Consider the following 25,000-nt stretch of genomic DNA (forward strand, 5'->3'; position numbering starts at 1 on the left):
TAATGACATCGCAACTCGAAATCTGAATAGACGGTTGTAAATAGATTTAACGTATTCATTCCTACGCACTATTATGTCTGATAACTTGTCTAGTTATATGCGTTAAGTACCGTGGCTGATATTAAGAAAGGAACGAAGAGATCTCTGGGTAGTTTAGTAACCAGATGAATTGTCAGTTTAACACATATTAATTATACATAGATTTTGTTTGGCATTTAACCTGTACAAACTTAGCATAAACTTAGCAGTAAGGAAAGAGTATAATTACATATAAATTTTAAATTTTGTTTCACATTAATAATTTCGTTAGCAATGATGCCACAGATTTCAGTTTTACAACGCGATAATTATTGTTTCACAGACGATAAGGAAGGGAAATTTGTGCAACGCGCTAAGTACAGATGCATCATAAAGCGCTGACTTATGAGAAGTCTCGGTGTGGTTTAAATCTATTGGCTATTTATCTTTGCCGAACCGCTAAGTTACGGGAACGTAAACACACTAACACCGGCTGCCAAGCGATAATGGGGACAAGCACAGACACAAAGACAAACACACATAGATATATACATTCACACACACACACACACACACACACACACACACACACACACACACACACACACACACACACACATATATATATATATATATATATATATATATATATATATACACCGGAGTAAGCACATAGAATGTGCAACAAAGTGGAAAAAAGAGTACTCAAATACCAGAGGTAGAGTAATCTAACAAAACTGTCCGATGAACGGGATCGTGAAACTCAGAGTAACAGTCTTTTGTTATATTTCTGCTGCTTTTAAATAAAGTGTGTGTATATATATATATATATATATATAAAGTGTAGTATATTGCCACTTAAGTGTGGCTGACCCCTAGGGGTGGATGTTACTGTTGCTTTTAGCCCCAGGAGGACATCTCCTCCAGCTGGCTTATCGACACACGACTGTGTCCTGTTTGCCAAGGGTCGTTATCCCTCTCACCAACATCTGCAGCACGAACGGATCCGGATTTCAGGGTTATTTCCCTTCGTCGGCGTCCGATAGCCGCTGACCTGGGGCTAAAAGCAACAGTAACATCCACCCCTAGGGGTCAGCCACACTTAAGTGGCAATATACTACACTTTATCGTGCAGTTACTGTTAATACTTCATTTAGAGAATTAACATTGCTTGTTTTCACCTTTTCGATATCAGTGAAGAATTTCACTTGAAAAGAAGATATAAGATTGCCAGGTTTTTGTCTCTCTCACCAAGGTCAGCGGCTATCGGACGCCGACGAAGGGAAATAACCCTGAAATCCGGATCCGTTCGTGCTGCAGATGTTGGTGAGAGGGATAACTACCCTTGGCAAACAGGACACAGTCGTGTGTCGATAAGCCAGCTGGAGGAGATGTCCTCCTGGGGCTAAAAACAACAGTAACATCCACCCCTAGGGGTCGGCCACACTTAAGTGGCAATATACTACACTTTATCGTGCAGTTACTGTTAATACTTCATTTAGAGAATTAACATTGCTTATATATATATATATATATATATATATACGACAGCCTTCTTCAGTTTTAGTCTACCAAATACGCACAGAAAGCTTTGGTCGGCCCGAGGCTAAAGTAGAAGGCACTCGACCAAGGTGCCACGCAATCGGACTGAGCTCGGAACAATGTCGTTGGGAAGCAAGCTTCTTACCACACACCCACGCCTAGGTCTTTCTCTCTCTCTCTCTCTCTGTATATATATATATATATATATATATATATATACCCATACAATAAAAACATTCACAATTTTACATCTACTAAATACCACTCACAAGGAATCCTACCATTTCATGTGATTTCAAAATAAACTCGATCAAAGGCCACCGCAAAGTACAACTGACATGAATCACATGGTTAAGAAGGCGATTTCTCAACTACAGACTCTTGTTTGCGCAATACATGAAATATTTTCATGTCACTTGTTAAAAACTATGAATATGAAAACAAAAATATTGCCATCTTGGGAGAAAACCTGATTTCCTTTACAAATTTCTTAAAATGTTTTACGATTTTCTTCTTAGTAATGTATTCTTTTTAATATAATTTTTTTCTCTTTGGTATAAATTTACATTCAAACTCGTATTGCTAGTATTTCCATTTTGTTACTACAAACAAATGTGAGGTTTTGCAAACAGTAGCAAACTACTTTTAGGGTCATATGTGATTTTATATTTCCGATCGTATTCCTGTACAACAAATACAACCATGCACATGATGTTTTATTTCATTTACCTCAAATCGATTTCTTACATAAGAACAAGATTTTGACATTTATAAAAGCGATAAAAATGAGACTGTGTCAACAGTATCATTTTAGTGATTCAACGTAAGTGAAAAGGATTCATTTCAACGGCGTGAAAACAAATATGTACAGGTATAAAAATTATGTAACAAGTTGACCACAGCATGACCGCAACATAATGGCCGACTTTGTTTTATTATGAAATTTACTGTTTAGAAAAATGTGTGAATATTTTGAGAGCAAAGTACTTGAGGATTTATCCTGTACTAATCACCTAAACACGACCAGAAATTGCATGGATAGCGAGTAAGCCAAACAGCACGATCGAAACACAAGCTTTCATGAGAAGCTGGACTGGTGGGAACTCACCGTTTATAAAATAGATGTAAGTAGGTATCGAGACGATTTCACACTCTCTGTCTATGATCAGTTTTTTTTCCCCCCCATATAAAGTAATACGTGGAGGCGCAATGGCCCAGTGGTTAGGGCAGCGGATTCGCGGTCATAGGATAGCGGATTCGCGGTCATAGGATGGCGGTTTCGATTCCCAGACCGGGCGTTGTGAGTGTTTATTGAGCGATAACACCTAAAGCTCCACGAGGCTCCGGCAGGGAATGGTGGCGAACACTGCTGTACTCTTTCACCACAACTTTCTCTCACTCTAACTTCCTGTTTCTGTTATACCTGTAATTCAAAGGGTCAGCCTTGTCACACTGTGTCACGCTGAATATCCCCGAGAACTACGTTAAGGGTACACGTGTCTGTGGAGTGCTCAGCCACTTGCACGTTAATTTCACGAGCAGGCTGTTCCGTTGATCGGATCAACTTGAACCCTCGACGTTGTAAGCGACGGAGTGCCAACAAAGTAATACACTCTCAGATATCATAGCATATACATAATATTCTTCTTTTTGTCTATTACTTCATCTTTTTTTAACGGGACTTGCTTTTAGAGCGAAAGTGTATATGTTTGTGTGAGTGATAGTATGTGTAATGCGTCGTGTGTATATGCTGTGTTAGAGTGTTGCAAATAAATAATATTAATGCACAGGCAATGATATCTTACTCCATGTCATCAGAGCTGGGTAGCTTTTGGTCTCTGCTATACAATACAAACCCGTTTCAGGCTGGTACACGACGAGTCAGGCAAAATGACTTCTGTAATGATTGGTACTCTATGTTGCTGAACCACAAAAGTTTGGAGGGTGAAACTGAACTCGGTCAAGATTGAACTCAAAATTCAAGTAGCTGTATTATTGTTAACGATAACGTGCATCTATTACAAATACACATATGAGAAATTTGTTTTATTTAAAGTTTACATTAATCCATATATTTAGAACTTGAAGATTGATATTTTTTTTCATTATTTTGTTTAATCAATATCAAATTAGAAAAACAATTTAGCATCATAATTAATGTACATTTTTATATTTTACAGAATATTACAGTGGCTGAAATAACGTTCAAATATTAACCATCATAAAAATGGGAACGCTTTAGAATATAGAATAACGGTTATTTTCAATACATATGAATCGTTTAGTAATTGAGTTCACTCCATATTATGATTTCGAAGGCACAGTATAACTTAAATATGAGACTAATCGTCATATTTAATTCTCCATCATATTACATGAATGCGCTTAAAACAGCAGCAACAACAACACTAATAACAAGAAAAAAGAAAAGAAAACCAGAAATCTATTAATGCATATATTTGCATTTCTAAATTAAAGCTACATGATGTGTCATAATATTCAATCGACAAATACATGCACAGGAACGATCAGTGAGCGCATATATAATCAGTTAAGAATCAATGCTGTGTGTCAAACGTATACGAGGATGTTCACGATTAGCATGTTATCACGCAAACACTTACAGCGCACATAAGTTTAGTTATATCACAAACCGTTTATGTGTTTACTTATACTGGAAGCTTTCCATATTTTCAGCAAATCAAAGATATTCAACCTTAACTATTCCCGTCTTTATTATTCGTTTTTATTTTCAGGCATACCCTTTCTAGATCTGCATTAACTAATGTTTATTTATTTATTTATTTATTTATTTATTTATAGCTCTTGTTTTGACCAACGGAAAGAGATTCGATGTAGTTGCATAGTCTTCTAGAATTAGTGACTAAATCTGTCCCCCCCCCCATAACACTTCACCATCATATAAAAAGAGAACGGAAAGGACACAATAAAACGTAATCATAATTTCTCTTAAGAAGGCAAAAACAATCACAGCTGGAATATCTTTGATCATATATTGGTCTACATGATCGCAAATAATCTACCTCAACAACACTCAGAAAAGAACGGGAAGAACACATTACAACCATAATTACTCCCAAGGAGACAGAACGGTCACAGCTTGAATACCTTTGATCATAAAGGCTTACAAGATCACGCATAATCAGGGTAATCAATTGCTATTACTCTGAGATCAGAGTAATAGAGCACAGAGTGCTCAATGCACAGGTTTTTGATGTGAAACAAACAAGGGAATCTGTTACGACCATTTATTTCACAAGTTGCTCTATAACGATTTAAACGTCTAAAACTACCTGGGATGGAAACAGGGTCATGAAACTGGTTGTTTCTCTCTATTACTTGATATATATATCTTCTATCTTTTATCTTTTACTTGTTTGGCTTTGGCCAGACTGGGGCACTGTCTTGAAAGAACATTAGTCGAATGAATCGACAGCAGACGTTTTTTTTTTCTTTTTTAAAGCCTGGTTCTTGTTCTAATAGTAACTTTTGCCTTGCCGTTAAACATTTGTCAAGAGATAGTCGGGAACAAATGCACACAGGCACTCACACACACACACACACACACACACACACACACACACACACACACACACACACACACACACACATATACATGATGTCCCGAAATTAAGGCAAGTCTCGGGCTTTAATAACAATCAATAAATGTGATAAGATATGAAAATTATGCATCATTGTAAAAATTTAGTGTGTCTTGTTTTGGGTTCAGACTAAACAAATTCAGGTTTATAAATCAGGTAATGGCTATAGAGCAAAATACAATCACGAGCCAACCCACAACTCCAAACAGACACAACACTGGATTCAGAAAAAAACATTCCATCGTTCACAGGTAAGGATGTATGGCCTTCAAGAAGCCTCGATCTCATCCGTTAAATTTTTCTGTTTGGTACATTTTGAAGACGAGGGTCCCGAGCACTCTTCTCATCCTTCGATCTACGCTCTGAAAAGAAAACTGCGACAGGAATGAGGTTCGATTCTGCAAGAACAGCTGGGTTGCATTAGGTGGTAACAATTCAAAGTGAATCACTCCTTTGCAATAGACAGAAGAACCTTTTCCCCATGAAGTTCCCTTCTCGGTTGTGGTTGAGTTTTTTCCCTTCTACCAAGCCATTGTATACGACATTTAACATTTCGATAGAAGATCCATTTTTCGTCACCAGTCACAACTCTATCCAAAAAGAGTGAAATGTGTTCGGGAGAACGGAGAGAAGAGCAGATGTCAACTCGGGATTTGCGATTGCTTTCGGACAATTCACGAGACACACATTTTCCAAGTTTAGGAACATTTCCAAGTTGTTGAAGATGACGATGATCAGTTGTATGGTTTGAACTTAGCTTTATTGCCAATTCTTCAACTGATAATGCAGGATTTTCTTCAAGTAATGCCTCGAGGAGCTTATCATCATACTGAACTGGACGACCTGTTCAATTTCATCTTCAAGGCTGAAATCTTCACTTCTGAATTATGCAAACCATCTTCTGCAAGTTCTTTCATTCAAGCATTCTTTCCCATAAGCTGAGTGTATATTCCGAGTCACTTCGGCTGTAGAGATTCCTTTTTTGTACTTATCAAGCATTATGTGCGTTAAATGCTCTTTGGATACTTCCATGTTACTTCCAGAAAGGGTTTTAATCAAAGAAATTTTAATTCTATTATTCTGTAAAATAATATTTAATTAGTTTAAATGTACATAAATGCATAGAAATAATTTTTAATTCCATCAAACGTTCTAAAATACTATTAAATTTTATTCAATTTTAAAAAAGGTAAAATCGGACAAAACTTATGGGATGACCTGATAAATGGCATCAGAAATATATCCTCATATGCGTATGTGTGCATTTATGTATACTCATATATATATATATATATATATATATATATATATATATATAAATCTCTCTGAGAGATTTAGAAATATTATATTTCTAATTTTGCTAACCAGTGAATAAACTTCACTATGATTATATATGTTTGCGAGAGCTAAACAAACTTCTTCAACTAGCCGTCAAGCTACTTCCGGCTCGTCGTACTGATTTGAATTGCTTCTGCCTAGTTTAGTGAGTTGTTTCTGTCCTTTTTGTTGCTGTTTGGTGTGATTTTTGTCAAGTTTCAACTGTTGTTCCTGCGGAATTGCGCCCTGCGGGGCAAAATTTTTCTTTTTTGGCTGCTCTCTTTTAGAGAGATAGCAAACTACCATCGTGTAAAACGAAAACTTTTTCAATATGGATAATGAAATGACCTTTCTACTGTGTGATGAGGATTTTCCTCTTTTACAAGAAGAAATTTGTTTTAATAATACACGTGTATTTCAAGTAGACCCAGAAGTAACCAAGGAAGAGAAAAAGGCCAGCAGTTTTTCTTCCGCCGTAGGCGGACAATTTGAAGCAATGGAGGTGATACCCGAACAGTAGTACAAGTACAGAAACCTAATAAGGAAAACAGACGACGTAACAAGGTTAATACCGCCAAAGGAAACTATCCAAGAGTTGGCGGTAAGAACCGTTATCTACAAAGTGTACAATTGCAAAGAAAGGCGCATCATGATGATGAAAACGGATGCAATAGAAAAGTGTCTTGCCCCTGTGTGGGAAAAAATAAAATACGTTGGTAGAGGGCCTGGAAATGTTACAGTAGAGGCCCAATTCGAATCCGCAGAAATTGCGAAAGTAGTATCAACACAAACGTTGAAAACTGAAGAGGTAATGCTCTTACCCACATACCTGGGCCGGAGAACTGCGAAAATCACAATAGAAGATATTCCACCCGGGTATGACGTAAACTGGTTGGTAGAAGCGTTAATTTACGACGTGCAGGATCAAGTGGAAGTACTCACAATGAGAAGAAGGAACGCACTCAATTGGAAGGGGCAGGCACTTGAGCTTATAGTTCTAGCGTCAAACGATACCCTCGAGACCAGACCAGACAGGATATTTATAGGGGAAGGTCTCAGTGCAAGAGTGTCGGTGGAGGGAAGGAGGCCCAGATGTTTTAAATGTGGAGAAAAGGGCCACGTGCGCTCCGAATGTGTTAAAATAAAAAAACCTAACCAAAAAAAAGAAGTCTCTCCCCAAAGGGAGAAAGAAATACCGGAGAAAACAGAACTTAAAAAAGATGTCAAACAAGGAAAAACGAAAATACCGGATGTCGTAATAGAAAAAGGAAAAAGTAAGGAAGAAGCGGAGTTTGAAGTTGCCAAAAACAAAAGGAAAAAACCCATTGGCCCAGACTCCCCTCCCCCTACAAGAAAAAAAGAAAAAACGCAAAACATACAAGAAATAATACCCTCGTTCACTCCCAAATTGAAACCCGCTCCTAAACCCCCGCAAGAAAGAATTGTTTCGTACACCATCAAAAACGAAGTATTACACGAACTAATAACAAAAAAAACTATACGATAATGGGACCGATTGAAGGTAAACCGCCGCACATACGGTTGGCGAGGATAAGTGCCGAACACTACGAACAATTTAAACGGAGATATGCTGACGATATTTTTGATGTGAGTCAGCATATAGTGAAAGAAAAAATTATTTTAAAACCAACGGCTACACCAGTCATAGAAGATACCGGAGGAGGGGACGATGCAAGTCGTGAAACCCCTCCTGCAAAGGTAATGTAAACATTTTTTTTTTCATGGAAGTTAAGATAGGGTGTATAAATGTACGTGGCCTGGGGTCCAAATGGAAGCAGACATGCCTCCTAAACGACCTCAGGTCGCGAAAGATAGATATATGTGTTGTGACTGAGTCCAAGCTGAACGGCCCACAGGCGTTCTCACCTCTTCTTAATGATTACGAGAAAGTTATTTCTCCGAGTCAAGGTGGGAGTGGGGGCGTTGTGGTACTGTTCAAAAAAAGCTTGGATGTACAGGTAAGTGCAGTCTTTCTAGACCCAGAAGGTAGGCTGGTCGTTCTGGATGTGACACACGCGAATAAGCAGTCTTTCAGGTTGGTAGCACTATATGCTCCGCAAGAAAATAGACAAACGGTTTTTTTTCGAGATTTGGAAAATTTCCTAGCGACGTCGAAAACTTTAGTTTTAACAGGAGACTTCAACGCTATTCTCAACGCGCAAGTGGATAGTGGTGGCTCAATCAATAGAAGGGAAAGCCCTGGCCTAAAAAGGCTACTAGCAAGCTATAAACTAGTAGACCGCTATAGACTGGATGAACCGTTCGTTCCACAGTGGACGTGGTCTAATAACGACGGTTCACAGAGGTCTTACTTAGATAGGGTGATTATAAAAGACAGTGATAGGGATATAGTTAGTTGTCCACAATTTCACTGTACTTCCTACACGGATCACAAATTTGTGACATGTAGGATACAGTTAGCTAAGTGTCATAGACAGGGACCCGGGTACTGGAAGATGAACAAGTCTATTTTGACTAGTAAAGTCTTCCGTGCTCGGGTGAAGGAATTAGTGCAGAGGGCATTATGCGGAGCCATCGTTAATAACAGATGGTGGTGCGCCCTCAAAAGAGCCATACGTTTAGAGTCTCTTAGATTTAGTAAAGAGCTAAGTTTAGAGAGAGCAAGAGTAGAAGGGAATCTAACTAAGGAATTAGAGGAGGCCATAGTATCAGGCTCTGCATCCAGAGTGTTGGCGGCGAGGTCGGTATTATTCCGTCACCTCCAAGCCAAACACGAAGGTAGTAGAGTCAGGGCTAAGTTACGCGCGGTAGGCAGAGAAGGTATTAATGTTGCCGGATGGGCCCGTCATGTGGAGAGTCGGAGAGGCAGAAATGCTTCTGTGCAGTCTTTAATTGACGAACAGGGGCGCCGGATCGAAGGACAGGAGGAGATACAGAAGGCCTTTCATCAGCATTTCGCACGGTTGTTTGGGACAAACGAGACGTTGGACCATGGGGAGCCCTTAAGGGATGTCCTGGCTGACGGACCGCGACTCTCAGCAAGTGAGGTGGGGAGTTGTGAAGGGCCGATCACAGCTGCGGAGGTCAAAGAGGTACTGGCAGAGAGCGCGCGGGACAGGTCGCCGGGACTGGATGGTCTGCCCTACGAGTTTTATAGTACAATGCCGGACTTGTTCGGACACTTGCTGGCTGGCGTGTACACGAACTGGCAACAGAATGGGAGAATTCCCTGCTCTGTGAGTCGGGGAGTGGTAACGCTGGTCAGAAAAGACCCGAGCAAGGGGGACCATATTAGTAATTTCAGGCCCATAACTCTACTGAATGTAGAGTTAAAGATTTTGGCCAAGGTGCTAGCAAAAAGGTTGACGGCTGTCGCGGATAAGCTTGTCGGGAGGGCGCAAACATGTGCCATTCCTGGCAGGTCGATCCAGGACAATCTTCATCTCTTACGCTACACCTTAGACAGGGTGGGGAAAGTTTCCGGTAAAGGTGGGGCATTGGTCCATTTAGACCAAAGTAAGGCCTTCGATAGGGTTGATCATCGGTACCTGGCGGCAGTCCTTGAGGCGGCTGGGCTAGGCCCGGATTTCCGCGGTTGGATCAAGGCCATTTATGGTGGCATCAAATCCACGGTTCAGGTGAACGGTTACCTGTCGGAGCCGTTTGAGATCAGGCGTTCAGTCCGTCAAGGGTGCCCCCTGTCTCCGCTTCTGTATGTTCTGTCTCTTGAGCCATTGCTGCGGAGGTTGGAGAAGTTGGGAAGCACCACTAATGAAATCGGATGTGGTAAAGGTGTTTCGGCGTATGCGGATGACGTCACCATCACCGTATCCAAGATGACTCAGCTACCTCGCGTAGCAGAGGCAATCAGAAGATACGAGACGGTGGCAGGGGCAAAAGTTAACATGGACAAGTCTGTAGGTTTACGGCTCGGCACCTGGAGCAGCAAGCCGATAACGTCCAGTGTTGTTGGACACTGGACGGATGGCCCTGTTAAGTTGCTCGGAGTTTGGTTTGGTCCGGACTCCCAGACGGAGAAAAATTGGAGCGAGGTGACGAACAGGGTAGAAGCGCTATCCCGGACTTGGTCTGGAAGGGCGCTGTCCCTGAAAGGAAGGGCGGAGGTGGTGCAGACGTTTATTGCGTCAGTTATCACCTACCGCCTCACCGTCGTCCCCTGCCCTGATTTGTGGCTAAACAAGCTGGTTCGGATTCTCTTCCGCTTTTTGTGGAGGGGAAAGCCGCTTGTGAGGCGCTCCGTGTGCTGTCAGGAACCGTTAAAGGGTGGCCTAGGGATGCCGTGGTTGTTGATGTGCAAATATGCACTGAGACTAAGGCATCTCTGGTCTTACCTGGATGGTGGTCAGGTGTGGAATTTGCTCGCCGAGGAATTCTTTCCACGACCAGCCTCTCTAGAGGGATTTAAACCCGGTTTAATTAAAAGACAGAAATCGACTGAATGGCAAAAGGAATGCCGGCAGGCACTTGAGCTAATCCACAAGGCGGGTAAGGCCGGCAGCGGGAATACCACCTCTGCGTTTTACAAAGGGTTGGTAGAGTTTAAAAGTGACGACGTGCTAGGAGAGACACTGGGGCTCGATGAGAACCAGCTATCCAACCTGTTTCGGAACACTTTCAAGGCGGGGTATTTGGATAATTACCAAAGATCCCTGAATTGGCAGTGTTTCAGGAATGCTTTACCTGTCCACGAGAAATTGTCCAGGCACGGGATTTCAGTGCCACCCGAATGTCCAAGATGCGGGCAGGAGAAGGAAACCATCCTGCACGCTCTTGTTCAGTGCACCCATCTTTCGGAGATGACAATTTACGTCGAACACGTGCTGTCGCACCTAGGAAGAGTACAGCTATCGGCTGAGTCTGTGATTAAGAATGCACCGCCCGCCGGACTACCTAAGGAAGGTGAGGCTTGTTTTCTATGTACAGTCGCAGTTATGAAAGAGTGTGCATGGAGAACTCGAATGCAAGGTATGAAGACAAGAACCTTCATCTCCGGCCCTGGAATGGTATACTATTTCAGGTACCACCTGAAAAGCAAGATAGGGCTGGAGAGAAGACACCTGTCTAGAAGAGTATATGAGGAAAGATGGAAGGAAGTAGGAAGGAAGTTGCGAGTGAGCGGCCCTACTTAAAACTTTCCTGGAAAAAATACAAAGGTGTAGACTGGTGTACCCTGGAATTAGGTGTAAACCATTGGAAATATTCCAAGTTTTGTAGAAAAAATTTTAAATATATATATTTTTAAACGTATATTTTTTTTAAAAAAAAGCTAAAAAGACTCACTAAATGACAATTCTTAAATGTTTGTAGTGTCTTGTATTGTCCCATCTATGTATGATATTTTATTATCGTAATAAAGAGAATTGGCAAGCTACTTCAGGCTGATGACGACCAAAGACTCAGAAACATGTCCCTGAATGCTGGCTAGGCTGGGTGGAGGAGTTTGTCTCCCCCTCGCAAACATAAGGACACAGTAATTGTGTCAAGGCCTACAGGAAGCGGTTCAGCTTCCTAGGGCTAAACGGCAGTAGTGTATTCCCTTATTGGGATTGTCACATTAAGTTGACAATATACTACAACGTTATATATATATATATATATATATATATATATATATATATATATATATATATATATATATATATATATATCGGCATCACTTCAAAGAGCACCGTGATATTACACGTTATAAACGTTTAATACAAAATGGCTAATACTATCCAATTCACATATATCCATATACATATTTATCTATGTATGTATGTATTTAAATGTGTGTGTGTGTATTTATGACAAGCTTTTTCCAGTTTCAATCTACCAAATCTACTCACGAAGCTTTAGTCGCCATGGGGATAGAGAAAATAATGGCCCAAGGCACCTTGCAGTGGGATTGAAACCAAAACCATAATCTACACATAAATTTCTTTTTCCTAATGTATTTAAAATTAGTTATTGATATATCACCAATAATCGTGTATATCGCAAAGTTTATGTATTTATGCAATTTTATTAACCTTATTCTTTGTATTTCATGTTAGATTCAGCTTAAATTTTTACTTTCCTAATTTGTATAATCATTAAGTTATATTCCATATAAATTAGTTATGAATTGGACAGTATTATCCAATTTGCATTTAACGTTTATAGCGTGTAAGCACACAGTAGTTTTTGAAGTGATGCCTATAAATAAATAAATAACTCTAAAGCCACATTATACATATATACATATATATATACATATATATATATATATATATATATATATATATATATATGTATATATATATATATACATATATATATACATATATATATATATATATATATATATATATATATATATGTATATATATATATATATATATATATATATATATATATATATATATATATATATACACTGATATATATATATTGACACATATATAATACATGTGTAAGCATACATATACGAATATATATATATATGAGTATACATGCATACATATATGTATACATAAATGAACACATCCGCATATGAGCGTATATTTCTGATGCCATTTGTACAATATTTATCGCACTATATTTGTCATTTAATGTATTAAAATTAGCTTACAATTAAGTTGTCCAAATGACTGCTTAGATTATACAGGTATGCTTTTATATTAGCCTTACTGATTCCTTTTATGCCGGATTTAATTTAAATTTCCTTTACTCTGATTTGTGCAATTATTCACTTAAATTCCTGTACGAATTATGTGTCTATTTAGTATTAAATTGAAATGTTCATTGTATTTTGAAATTTTGGTTCTGACATCAGGAATATGCTTTTGTGACATGCCACTTCTTCGTATTATTCAGTTACGAAGCATCTATCTATCTATCTATCTAGGGTCGATTTGTTCGACTAAAGGCTCTGCTCCAGCATGGCTGCAGTCAAAGGACTGAAACAAATAAAAGAATAAAAGAATACATATGCATGCCTAATCATTGAGAGGTACAAAAATGTATTACATCCGCGATCATTTTGACGGTTTTATGAATTACAAATTTTCTTTAGAAGGTTCAAATCGTGCCCATACCCTCTTTATTTAAGAAATCAAATATTTTGGAACTTTTCTAAACACAAAAGCATTTCAATCGCTGAAATCAAGATTTTGAGTGGAAAAAGACAAATAAGATTACAAGAGTCAGATATGGCTGTGTCGTTAGCAGGATTGTTTTGCAACCACGTTGTTTCGAGTTCAGTACCAGTGCACGGTACCTGTGGCGAGTGTGTTCTACTATAACACCGAGGCGACCAATGCCTTGTAAGCGAAATTGGTAAACGGAAACTGTGTGGAGACCTTCGTGGATTTGAACCCGAAACAGCATGTTTGCAAAGCGTAATTGTTAATCATATGGCTATACCTGCACCTATATATTAGTTATTTCAATAATATAAATATATAAATAACAGTATTCACTTACCTGCGGTATACTGAAAATAGCACTGAGGATCCACGCCATTGTGATCATGATACGTACTCTAAGAGGTGCTTTACTGCGGCTCATTGGCGAGAGGATGGCAAAACATCTATCCAACGCTATGCTTACTGTTATGTAAGTGGATAAATGTAGACCAAAAACTGTAAGATACTTCATAATCTTGCACATTGTATTTCCTGCCAGCCACTCTACAGTAGCTGACCATATGATGTCCATAAGTATGTTGAAAAAACTGACCATTAAGTCAGCAATGGCTAAATTCAGGATTAAGCTTTGTATTGTGGAACGCGATCCTCTAATTCTGAATATCTGTATAATTACAAGAGTGTTTCCAAAAAAGGAAATCACAAAGACAGTTCCGAGGACACACAGCTTCGATACATATACATTATCAAAGCGAGGAGCATCAGGTAAAGGAGTAGAAGTTATGTTATATGTCATGTTATCAAACATGGAATCGTTCAAGTAATCCATATTGGATTTTTGTATAACCACACGGTAATCGATATTTCTGGAAATGTTCGTTGTCTTTTAAAGCGTAAATGTCATTAGAGTATCCTGTAGAATTACCACATAAATATATCTTCAATTAATATCCTGAAGGTCAGTATCCATTGTTTTAATAAATTCCATCGATTTGTATCTGAAAATATTAAAGAGAAACATAAGGAATATAGAAAAGGAATCACTTTCATTTAAAAAGTTTAAAAATTGATTAATTTGTGTACATACATATATGAGTATGTAAATGCAGGTAAAAAATACTATAGATATTTAAACATAGTCTAATGCAGTAATCCAGCTTGATATCTTTGACAGTCAGTTGACATACGAGATAAGCTGTTATCTTCATTTCTACAATGGTAACTGCAAACTTATCCCATTGTCTATACAGAGATACAAAAAATACTTTTCATTTGAACTCTTGTTAGATTCATTATTCCGAGATGTCTTTGGCTGATGAGTTACACGATGTCGAAAAACTGGGAATGTCAGAATTTTGTTACGTTAAGGAATCGAGTGTGCTATGAACACACATCTGTCTTAAAGTAGAAGTTGTTCTCCTTTGACAAAACACAACAGAGAATAGCAAATTTCAGTTCGACCCTGGAGTAGCGAGAGAGAATGAATTTGTAAGCCATAGTTTTAACTCTCGTTGTTCACCGTGCATATGGCCATTTATTATTTTTGAACGTGAAACGACAAATATACATGATGCACACATACGCACATGCATAAACATACATAGCAGTTAGACCAAGGCATATATATGAGATATTTAATCACTAAGAATATACAACAAATATGCAGGTACTGAGAGCAATGAATTTATATCTAGGCGAATGAAAGAAACTGGGAAAATGAACTTTAACGATAATACACGAAAAAAAAAAGATTGAATATTTACTACAAGTTAGCACTCTAGAGTTGTAGATGCTTTGGCGAATAAATCCCCTTGTCAGCAGCCGTTGAGCTTAATGCATTTAGATTTTTAAATTATACGATATGGAGCTAGTGACAGCATGAGTGGTTGGTATATAAACTAACCAGGATTTGACAAATGGAACGAAATTGTTACTATATATATATTAGCTAGTATTAATAGCCTTTTTAGAAGGGTGATGAGAATATTTCAAAAGGCCAGCCTTGGCAAATTCTGAGTCACGCTGAATCTCCCTTAGAATTATTTTAAGTGTTACGTGTATTTGTGGAGAGGTCAGCCACTTGCATGTTAATTTCGCGAACAGGCTGACCCGTTCATCAGATCAACTGGAACCCCTGTCGTCGTAACGGGCGGAGTGCCACGCACACACACACACACACACACACACACACACACACACACACACACACACATATATATATTTATATATATATAATTCAAAAAGACGGACCAAGTACGTTCACGACAATAAAAACATACGGACAGGTGGGCGTTTGAAAGATGGACAGGAAAACCAGGATGGAATATTCGTGGCTTTCTATTCATCAGTCAATCTTCCAATCATCATTACAGTTTTCGCTTGTTACACTTGAGACTGTTCAAAATTGCTAAGGGCATTATATGTTTGGAAGAAAGCGAGCGAATATGTGCGACAACACGAACAAGAGAAAAACGAGAAAGCAGAGAAAATGTTACACGATTACAAATACAAACAACAAGACTAAAAATAGGTGTCTTTCGACTAAAAAAACAAGTTAAGCTAGTGTGTGAAGTGGAAACCTTGCAGCAACGAACATACATGAAAGTCAGGAGACAGGAAAATAATGTGCTGTGCGAGCGTCGGTCAAGCCAAGAAAGAAAGATCATGCTTGGCCGAGTACCGATCACGTAGAAGGAACAGAGAGAGGTAGGAGGCAGAGGGATTGAAGAATTAGGGAAGGAACTTACATATGAAGCAGCTCTGCTAGTGACCTGTGTGTGTAATTGTCTTCAGTGCGTCATCGAACAGTTCTCTAACGCAAACACTGTGTTCAACCTCACCAGCTACATAAAAAAACCTAAGATTATGACTAAGACTTCTCCACATTGTCTATGTCTATCAAGATCTCCACAGTGAAAGGTGTAGGTAACTTCATGTATCCGTTTTTAATCATATCTAACAACTTGTCTCAAAATGCAATGATTAATGCATGGACTAGCAGCACTGTTCCTGTTATGATTAAACTCACCAACAGAGTGTGCAGGAAACAAATACTCTCACAGAGCAGCAAATTGAATATTTATCAATATGTTTTGTCAGCAACCTACAATATGGTAGCGAAAAGTGGACCATATAAGTTAGTAAAGTGAAGAAGTTCAAGCTTTTCACATTAGATTACTTCCCAAAATAATTAACATCACACGGGAATTTAAAATCCTCAATTGTGAGGTACTTGTTAGAACAGAGGCGAAAAACGTATCCGTAATGTTCAACGAGTGTCGTTTGCATTAGTTTAGTGATTTAATTGCAATCCATATGAAGTCATGCGTGACCAAATTGAGATCTGGTCGTGCCCAACGGTCCACCCGTCATTAGAGATAGGAACTATGCAAAAAAGACTTCAGTTCTGCGTTCGTTGAAATATGAAAGGATATAATATCGAGCTGTTTATGCTGGTGACATTCTGCATAAAGTTTTAATACGGAGGAGGTTTGAAATCAATTTCCAACACGATAAGAGGAAATGTGAAAGGTATGACCTTCCTATGACAATTCAGTAACCACCTGTAGTGGCTGCTGCAGCGGTCGATTATATAAGTAGGAGCTACGCACTGGCGTCGGTGTAATCGACTTAATCCCTTTGTCTGTCCTTGTTTGTCTCCTCTATATTTAGCCCCTTGTGGGCAATAAAGAAATACATAAACCTGTACAGACACCATGTTCGACGTGTGAGCATAATGATACTGTAGGAAGGGACAAACGGAGGAAAGAGGCGAAAGAAGAAAAAAGAGGAAAAAGAAATTTTGGTATTGTTCCAAGATGAACGGAGATCAGAGATGTAATGAAATCGTAAACATTCACACGCAAACACACAAAGACAGACACAATCATATACGTATATATAGATGGGCATAGATACACACTTACACACATACTAAAAATATGAATATTTTTGCTTGATCTTTATAATTAAGAGTTATTCAAAGGTGGCGAGCTGGCAGAACCGTTAGCACTACGGAAAAAAAAATGATTAACGATATTTTGTCATTACGTACTGTATTCAAATTCCGCCGAGGATGATGAAATAATGCCTGTTGAGTGCCGAAGCCGATTACATCGACTTTGTCTCATGAATTACTGGCTTTCTGCCAAATTTTGAAAAACAGGACTAAAGGCGTCGAGCTGGCAGAATCGTTAGCACGCTGGACGAAATGCTCAGGAGTAGTTCACCCGTCATTACGTTTTAAGTTCAAATTCCGCCGAGGTCGACTTTGCTTTTCATCTTTTCGAGAACGATGAAATATGTACCAGATATGCACTGGGATCGATATAATAGACTATCTACTACCCCAAATTTCAGGCCTTGTACCATAGAAGAAAGGATTATTAGGTTCTTATATACTGTTCGCAAGAACAATGCGCCAATATCCACAGACATTATGCTTCTAGACATTCACAATCCTATTTTCAAATTAAACTGTTGTAGCATCCTATAGTCTACGCGTTTTACAGTAACTCGCAAAGGATTTGGGAAAAATTTTATAAGTGATAAAATCCTCGACGCCGAGTTTAAAATACTATGACAGAAAATCCTGGTAGATTTCATGTCATGATATAGATTTTTTGTACTCTTTTTAGACGTGAATATCTGTGTATTTAATTTAAGTTTGTATTTTGCTGTTAGTAAAGCTTCAATAGTTTTTCCTCCAATTTTTGTGCTTTGGAATTTTGTTATATATTTTAGTATTGCCTAATAATGTTTATCTAGTCAATTTTATCATTTTATTTTGTGTGCTGCTTTATAATAATGATTTACAGTAATATAACTACAAATCCAGTATTCATATATATATATATATATATATAGTTATTAATATTTCTAAGTCTCTCTAAAGGAGACTACGGCAGCGGTACTGGAAATTAATAGTTATCGCCAAGCCAACATGGCAGTCCCAAAATTAGGACGAAAGCCATATATATATATGTATGTATGTATGTATGTATGTATACATATATGCATATATACATATGTTCGTGTGTTTGTGTATCTGTGTATGTATATATGTTTGTGTGTATATATATATATATATATATATATATATATATATATATATATATATATTTAAATTTCTGGAAGATATTATACACACACCATACATATATAGACTCAAACACACACGCAGCACACAGAAATATACGAGAATTGTTTATCAGCCATTATTTTATTGCTAATTTAATAACGAATCGGATATATCAGAGGAATATCTTTAGGAGTAATGTAACTTATATGAAAATCACTCTAAGCCCAGGAACTTATCACAAATGTGTCTTTTGTTTACGCTCATAAAATAAACAGCCACATAAATAACTTGATAATCACGCACATACATACTGGCACTTCTTACCTCTCTCTATGGCGTATCCAAACATTGATGTTTAAAAAATTTACGATATTAATACACAAAATACACAATTCATTTATGTTTCTATCTTGAGGCACGATCAAGAAAAATCCAGCAATCGACTAGGATTTTCCATTGTCTTTAACATACAGAAATAACTATACATACATATGCAAATTTATTTATACATGCATGCATATGTATAACATCATAAATATACATATGTATATGAAACATATATATATATATGAAACAATGCAGGTATGTTTTTGATAAATGAATACATATACATATATGTATATATACATTATATACATGTATGTGTGTGTGTGTTAGTATATATATACATACAACTGTGCTTGTATAAATGTAAATGAATGGACCCTATAAACAAAAAATATACGTACTTATGTGCGTGCACGCGTGTGTGCGTGTGTGTATAGGGCGTGAGTATATGTGTGTGTATATATGCGCTTCTATATATAAATACATACATACATATATACATATATGTGTGTGTGTGTGTGTGTGTGTGTGTGTACATATATATAGGTATATATGTCTGCATGCGTGTGTATATACATATTTGTGCATATGTGTGTGTATATGTGTATATGTGTGGATGTACCAGTAAATATTGATAGATGCGTATATGCACAAGTCGAAGGCACGTGGTTTAGTTGTTAGGGTATTCGATTCACGATCGTAAGGTCGTGTGTTCAATTCCCGGCGACGCGTTGTGTCCTTGAGCAAGACAGTTTATTTCACGCTGCTCCAGTCCACTCAGCAGTACCTGCATTTCAAAGGACCGGCCTTGTCACACGCTGTGTCACGCTGAATCTCCCTAACAACTACGTTCACAGTACACGTGTCTGTGAATTACTGAGCCTCCTGCACGTTAATTTCACGAGCAAGATGTTCCGTTGATCGTATCAGCTGGCACCCTTCGTCGTCGTAACCGACGGAGTGCTCTATATGCACAAGGGTATATATGTGTATGTATATATAGGTTTATGTCTGTATACGCTTATGTATTTACATGTGTGTGCGTATATATATGTGTGTTTGTGTGTGTGTGTGTTTATGTGTGTGTGTAGGAGTCGGTGTAAGTGTAAATATGGATGGGTGCGTATATGTACACAATCCGAATGACACTAGTGCGTATATAAGGAGTGTGTATGTGAGTGAGTATGTGCTTATTGACAGGATGAGCGATGAGCAACATTTTGTATGTATGTGTATATATATACACATATATATATATATATATATCTGTAAATAATATGTGACAATTATTCGGTAGCCATGATAAAACACCGAGTTTTGGGTGTCGGGGCGAAAACCCACGCCGCCATTTCTTTAGTTATCAGGCCATCGAAAAAAATGCTATGAAAATGGCCGTTAAACAAAGGGAAATTACTGTAACATTGACCGTTAATAAGACAAAAGGGCTATTAGAATGACCGCTAAGTTAGGGGAGGGAGTAAAGGTAAAGGAATAAAAATGTCCATAGTATTCGCGTAAGCGCACCAGTCCATACATACACATGCGCGCCCGTACACCCACGTACATGCGCCTATATATATATATATATATATATATATATATATATATATATACTCATCCACCCTCACTTGAAACACACACATACTCACCTATACATTCGCCAAAAATATATACATACTCGCATACACGCTCGCACGCACACACACGCACACACACGTGCCGCAACACGCTCGAAGACATGCACACGCGTGCAAAAAAGGTTCATACACACCTCTATATACGCAGATGCACAAGAAAAACAGGGCTAAAAGCAAAATACAGAAAAACACAACACACAACACACCACACATCACCACACGACACCCACCCCAACCTCACATCCCAGTCTGACTTACCACACCCCCTACTCCCACATCGTCACCCCAAACCCACACCGCACCCTCACATCCTCTACACTCCAACATCACACACCACACCACACACCACCACACTACACACACCACACCACCACACCACTACACGACATCGCACCAGCCTGCACACAGTAGCATTGACCACTTCCCATATATAATATGTAACAATTATTCGGTTGCCAATAATTGTCACATATATTACAGATAAATTCCTCTATTTACTTAATATCGAGGTCTCATTATTTTTTTGTTGTTGTCATATCATTACTATTAATATATATATATATATATATATATATATATATATATATATATATATATATATATATATATATATATATATATATACATATATATATATATATATATATATATATATATATATATATAAATATATATATATATATGCACACAGAGTATCTCACAAAAATATGCAAACCCCCCCCCAAAAAAAAATTCTGTGAAATTGCTATTACTCTGACGATATCGAAGGAAATCAAACGAAATTTATACTGAATAAAATATATTATGAATGCAAATATTATACAAGTTTGGAACACAAAACAATAAACGTTTTGAAAGATGTAAACGAAATATTAATTGTCAAATGTTGCAAAATATGTACACCCTAAAGGAAATATTCTTGACAGTAATCCCTCGACTGTTGATGGTGTTACGTCTCGAAACCACCCACAGAAACGATTTAAAATCAAAAATAAATATAAGTGCCTATCGGCTGCAGAAACCCGGATATACTGATAAGTCCGCGATATAAATTTTCATATGCTAGCCAGAAAAACACCTACGTGTTACTGAGTGCGCAATAGGCGAACCGCGATGTACTGACTGCACGATAGGTGAACCGCGATGTACTGAGTGCACAATAGGTGAAACGCGATGTACTGAATGCGCAATAGGTGTACCGCGATTTGGTGAGGACTTACAGTATTCACTATTTTACCCACTTTTTACTACTAAATTCAGATAGTGGTGGTAATTTAAATTCTTATAAATTATTTCCTCTAGCATTTTTGCACCGGTCACTGTTATTGCATTTTCAGGAATTCTGATTTGTGTACCGTGGTGAAAATCTTCATTGTGATTAAAATGACACCAAAAGGAAAAGAATTGTCTGAAGATTTAGAGGAAAATTATTTTTAATTTACACAAAAATGGTTTAGGATACGTTAATTAGCAAACGAATGCAAATTAGTGTAAACACAGTTGCCAAAGTAATTCAGAAGTACAAAGCTACTGGACGGCTAAGCAATAAACATCGGTCAGGTCGTCCTATTTTAACTGGACGTGATACTCGCCACATCCAACGTTGCGTGATGGATGACAGGCGTCGTACCGCTTCATCTTTGGCCCAAGAAGTGTCTTCTGTTAGTGGAAAGAGTGATTCCACCCAAATAGTTCGCCGAAGTTTGAACCAGTGTGGTCTTCATGGATGCATTCCTCGTAGGAGGCCTCTCATCAGGCATAAATCCGTGTGCAGACAATTCGCCGACAGACATTCGCCGATTGGACAATTGGCTGATTGGACAATAAGTCGACATGCAGAAGTATCAATCATGGAGAATCTGTAAGTTGTCTGTCGACGAATTGTCCGTCTACCCATAGATCAAGTCGTTTTTGTTTTGCCGAAAACTATTTGAGTAATGGGAAAGAGTTTTGGAATAAAATCCTTTTTTCTGACGATACTAAAATCAACTTGTGTGAGCCAGATGGTATTAAAAGAGTACGGTGACGACCAGGTGAAGATAATAGCAACAAATGCATCGTGCTTACCGTGAAACACAGCGGCGGAAGTGTTATGCTTTGGGTATGCATCAGTGCCGCTGGTGTGGGAGGGCTCACATTTATTGAGAGAACAATGGATTGAAGGATTTCTTGTAACATATTGTAGAAAACAATGTTGAAAAGCATCAAGGAACTAAGAAGACATTCCATGTTCCAATATGATAATGCCCCTACACACACGCCAAAGATGACGACTAAGTCTTATCAGATAAAAAGGTAGAGGTATTGCCTTAGCCTACCATGTCACCTGATTTAAACCCAATAGAACATATCTGGGGTGTTTTGAAAAGGAAGGTTGATAAGGAAAAACCCTGTAATGTAACACAGTCGAAAGATTTCATTCAGGATGAATGGGGTTCGATTTCATCGGTTATATGCGGAAATTTAGTTGACTCTATACCCAGAAGACTTAATGCAGTCATTCTAAGCAAGGGCGGTCATACCAAATATTTAATATAGCAAATAATCCTTTAGGGTGTACATATTTTTGTATCGTTTGAAAATTGATATTTCGTTCATATCTTTGAAAATGCTTGTTGTTTTGTGTTCCAAAATTGCATAATGTTTGCATGTATAATATATTTTATTCAGTATAAATTTCGTTCGATTTCCTTCGTTATTGTCAGGTTAAAGGCAATTTCACTGAAAATTTTAGGGTGTACATACTTCTGTGAGATGCTGTATATATATGCATGTATGTATGTATGTGTATATGTATGTATATATGTATGTATGTATCTATGTATGTATTATGTATACATAATCTTAATGAAGGAAGGAAGTGCCCATGTGTAGGTGGACCTATGGTAAGTTGAGGTCAAAACGTTCGTTTTGCAGCCAAAAGGTCCCGGGGTCGCTTGTACTAAGTGACATCTTGGTTAATTGCCCCGGCATCATTTATACCCCTTTCATGGAAATAGGTGGATGGAAATAATATCAATGTACAGAAGATTGTTTGTATATATTCTTCAAATGTCCACCCATTTCGCATTCGTCCATCCTTGTCATTTTAATTCTATTTGAGATTTATGTTAAGGGTTACAGATGTCTTTGAAAAACTCAGCCATATTGCACACTGATACATTGAATAGGTGTCCAAATGATCGAACAACTAAACGCCCATTCATCAAAATAGATGTTAGATTCCCTCATTACATATGCATACTTACACACACACACACACACACACACACACACACACACACACACACATCATACAAACGTGTATTAGCATAGGCATGTGTCTATGCATGTGTGCATGTATATATATGTGTGTATATCTTTGTGTGTGTATGTTCGCGTGAGTGTGTGTAAGTTTGTGCGTGCGTGCGTGCGTTTGTGTGTGTGTGTGTGTGTGTGTGTGTGTGTGTACGTGTGTGTGTGTGTGTGTGTGAATAAATGTAAATACACATCTAAGTACAAATGAAACAATTCCATAATCAGACATATCTATGTAGAATTCATTGTGCATAAAATTGATATAAGGGATAAGCTAATTACATCACTAAATTAACAAAGTCCAGCGAATACTAAGAAAATAATGTAACTCTTTGTTTGTAAATTAATATATTGCTTTCATAAGGCGCCGAGCTGGTACAAGCGTGAGCAAGCTGGGCGAATTGCTTCGCGGTATTTTGCCTGTCTTCACGTTCTGAGTTCCAATGTCGTCGGGGTCGACTTTGCCTTTCATCCTTTAGTGGGGTCGATAAATTAAGTACCAGTTAAGTTACGCACTGGGATCGATTTAATCGATTCATCTCTTCCCCCAAATTTCAGGCATTGTGCTTGTAGTAGGAAAAGAAGGACTATCGCCGGTGTTACGTTCCAAAAACACGCCGCGGTAAATGAAAATCCGCGAAGTAGAAACAGTACTCTACCGCCTACTTTTTTAAAAATTATCTTTATAATTTGTATATATTTATTTTATTATAAATGCAAAACAACACCACGGAGGAATCGACGTAAACGCAAATAATAAACCGCGATAGGTGAACCGCGATATAGCGAGAGACTACTGTATATTCATAAGTAGTCTTCATAAACGCCAAGGTTTTAATACGTTTTCTAAGAATGTGTATTGGCTTGAGAAGAGAACTTAAACACCACAACTTAAGTGTAATCAGTTTAAAGAACCTCGCTGGCAAAATGAGCTTTAAAATTAGTATTAACTACATTTAATTATGTTATGAAATATTCAGTTTTATTTCTCAGGTCTTTGGAGATAGGGTTTTGTGTGAACTCTTTTGAATACATGAAAATATAAAC

The 25,000-nt window shown here is 37.9% G+C and overlaps 1 protein-coding gene across 6 annotated transcripts in view; it reads right to left on the reverse strand.

The window, feature by feature from the left end:
* Window positions 1-25,000, reverse strand: part of LOC106872195 (gonadotropin-releasing hormone receptor) — a 798,172-nt gene that overhangs the window by 106,671 nt on the left and 666,501 nt on the right. For all 6 annotated transcript variants that reach the window (XM_089357873.1, XM_052970806.2, XM_089357876.1 and 3 more), the window contains one exon: window positions 13,950-14,610. In XM_089357873.1, the coding sequence (XP_089213999.1) occupies window positions 13,950-14,441 (492 nt within the window). In that variant the 5' untranslated portion in view covers window positions 14,442-14,610. The remainder of the gene's footprint in view (window positions 1-13,949; window positions 14,611-25,000) is intronic.

Source organism: Octopus bimaculoides, chromosome 9, assembly GCF_046866305.1.
Source record: "Octopus bimaculoides isolate indiv1 chromosome 9, ASM4686630v1, whole genome shotgun sequence".
In the NCBI taxonomy this organism is placed as follows: Eukaryota; Metazoa; Mollusca; class Cephalopoda; order Octopoda; family Octopodidae; genus Octopus; species Octopus bimaculoides.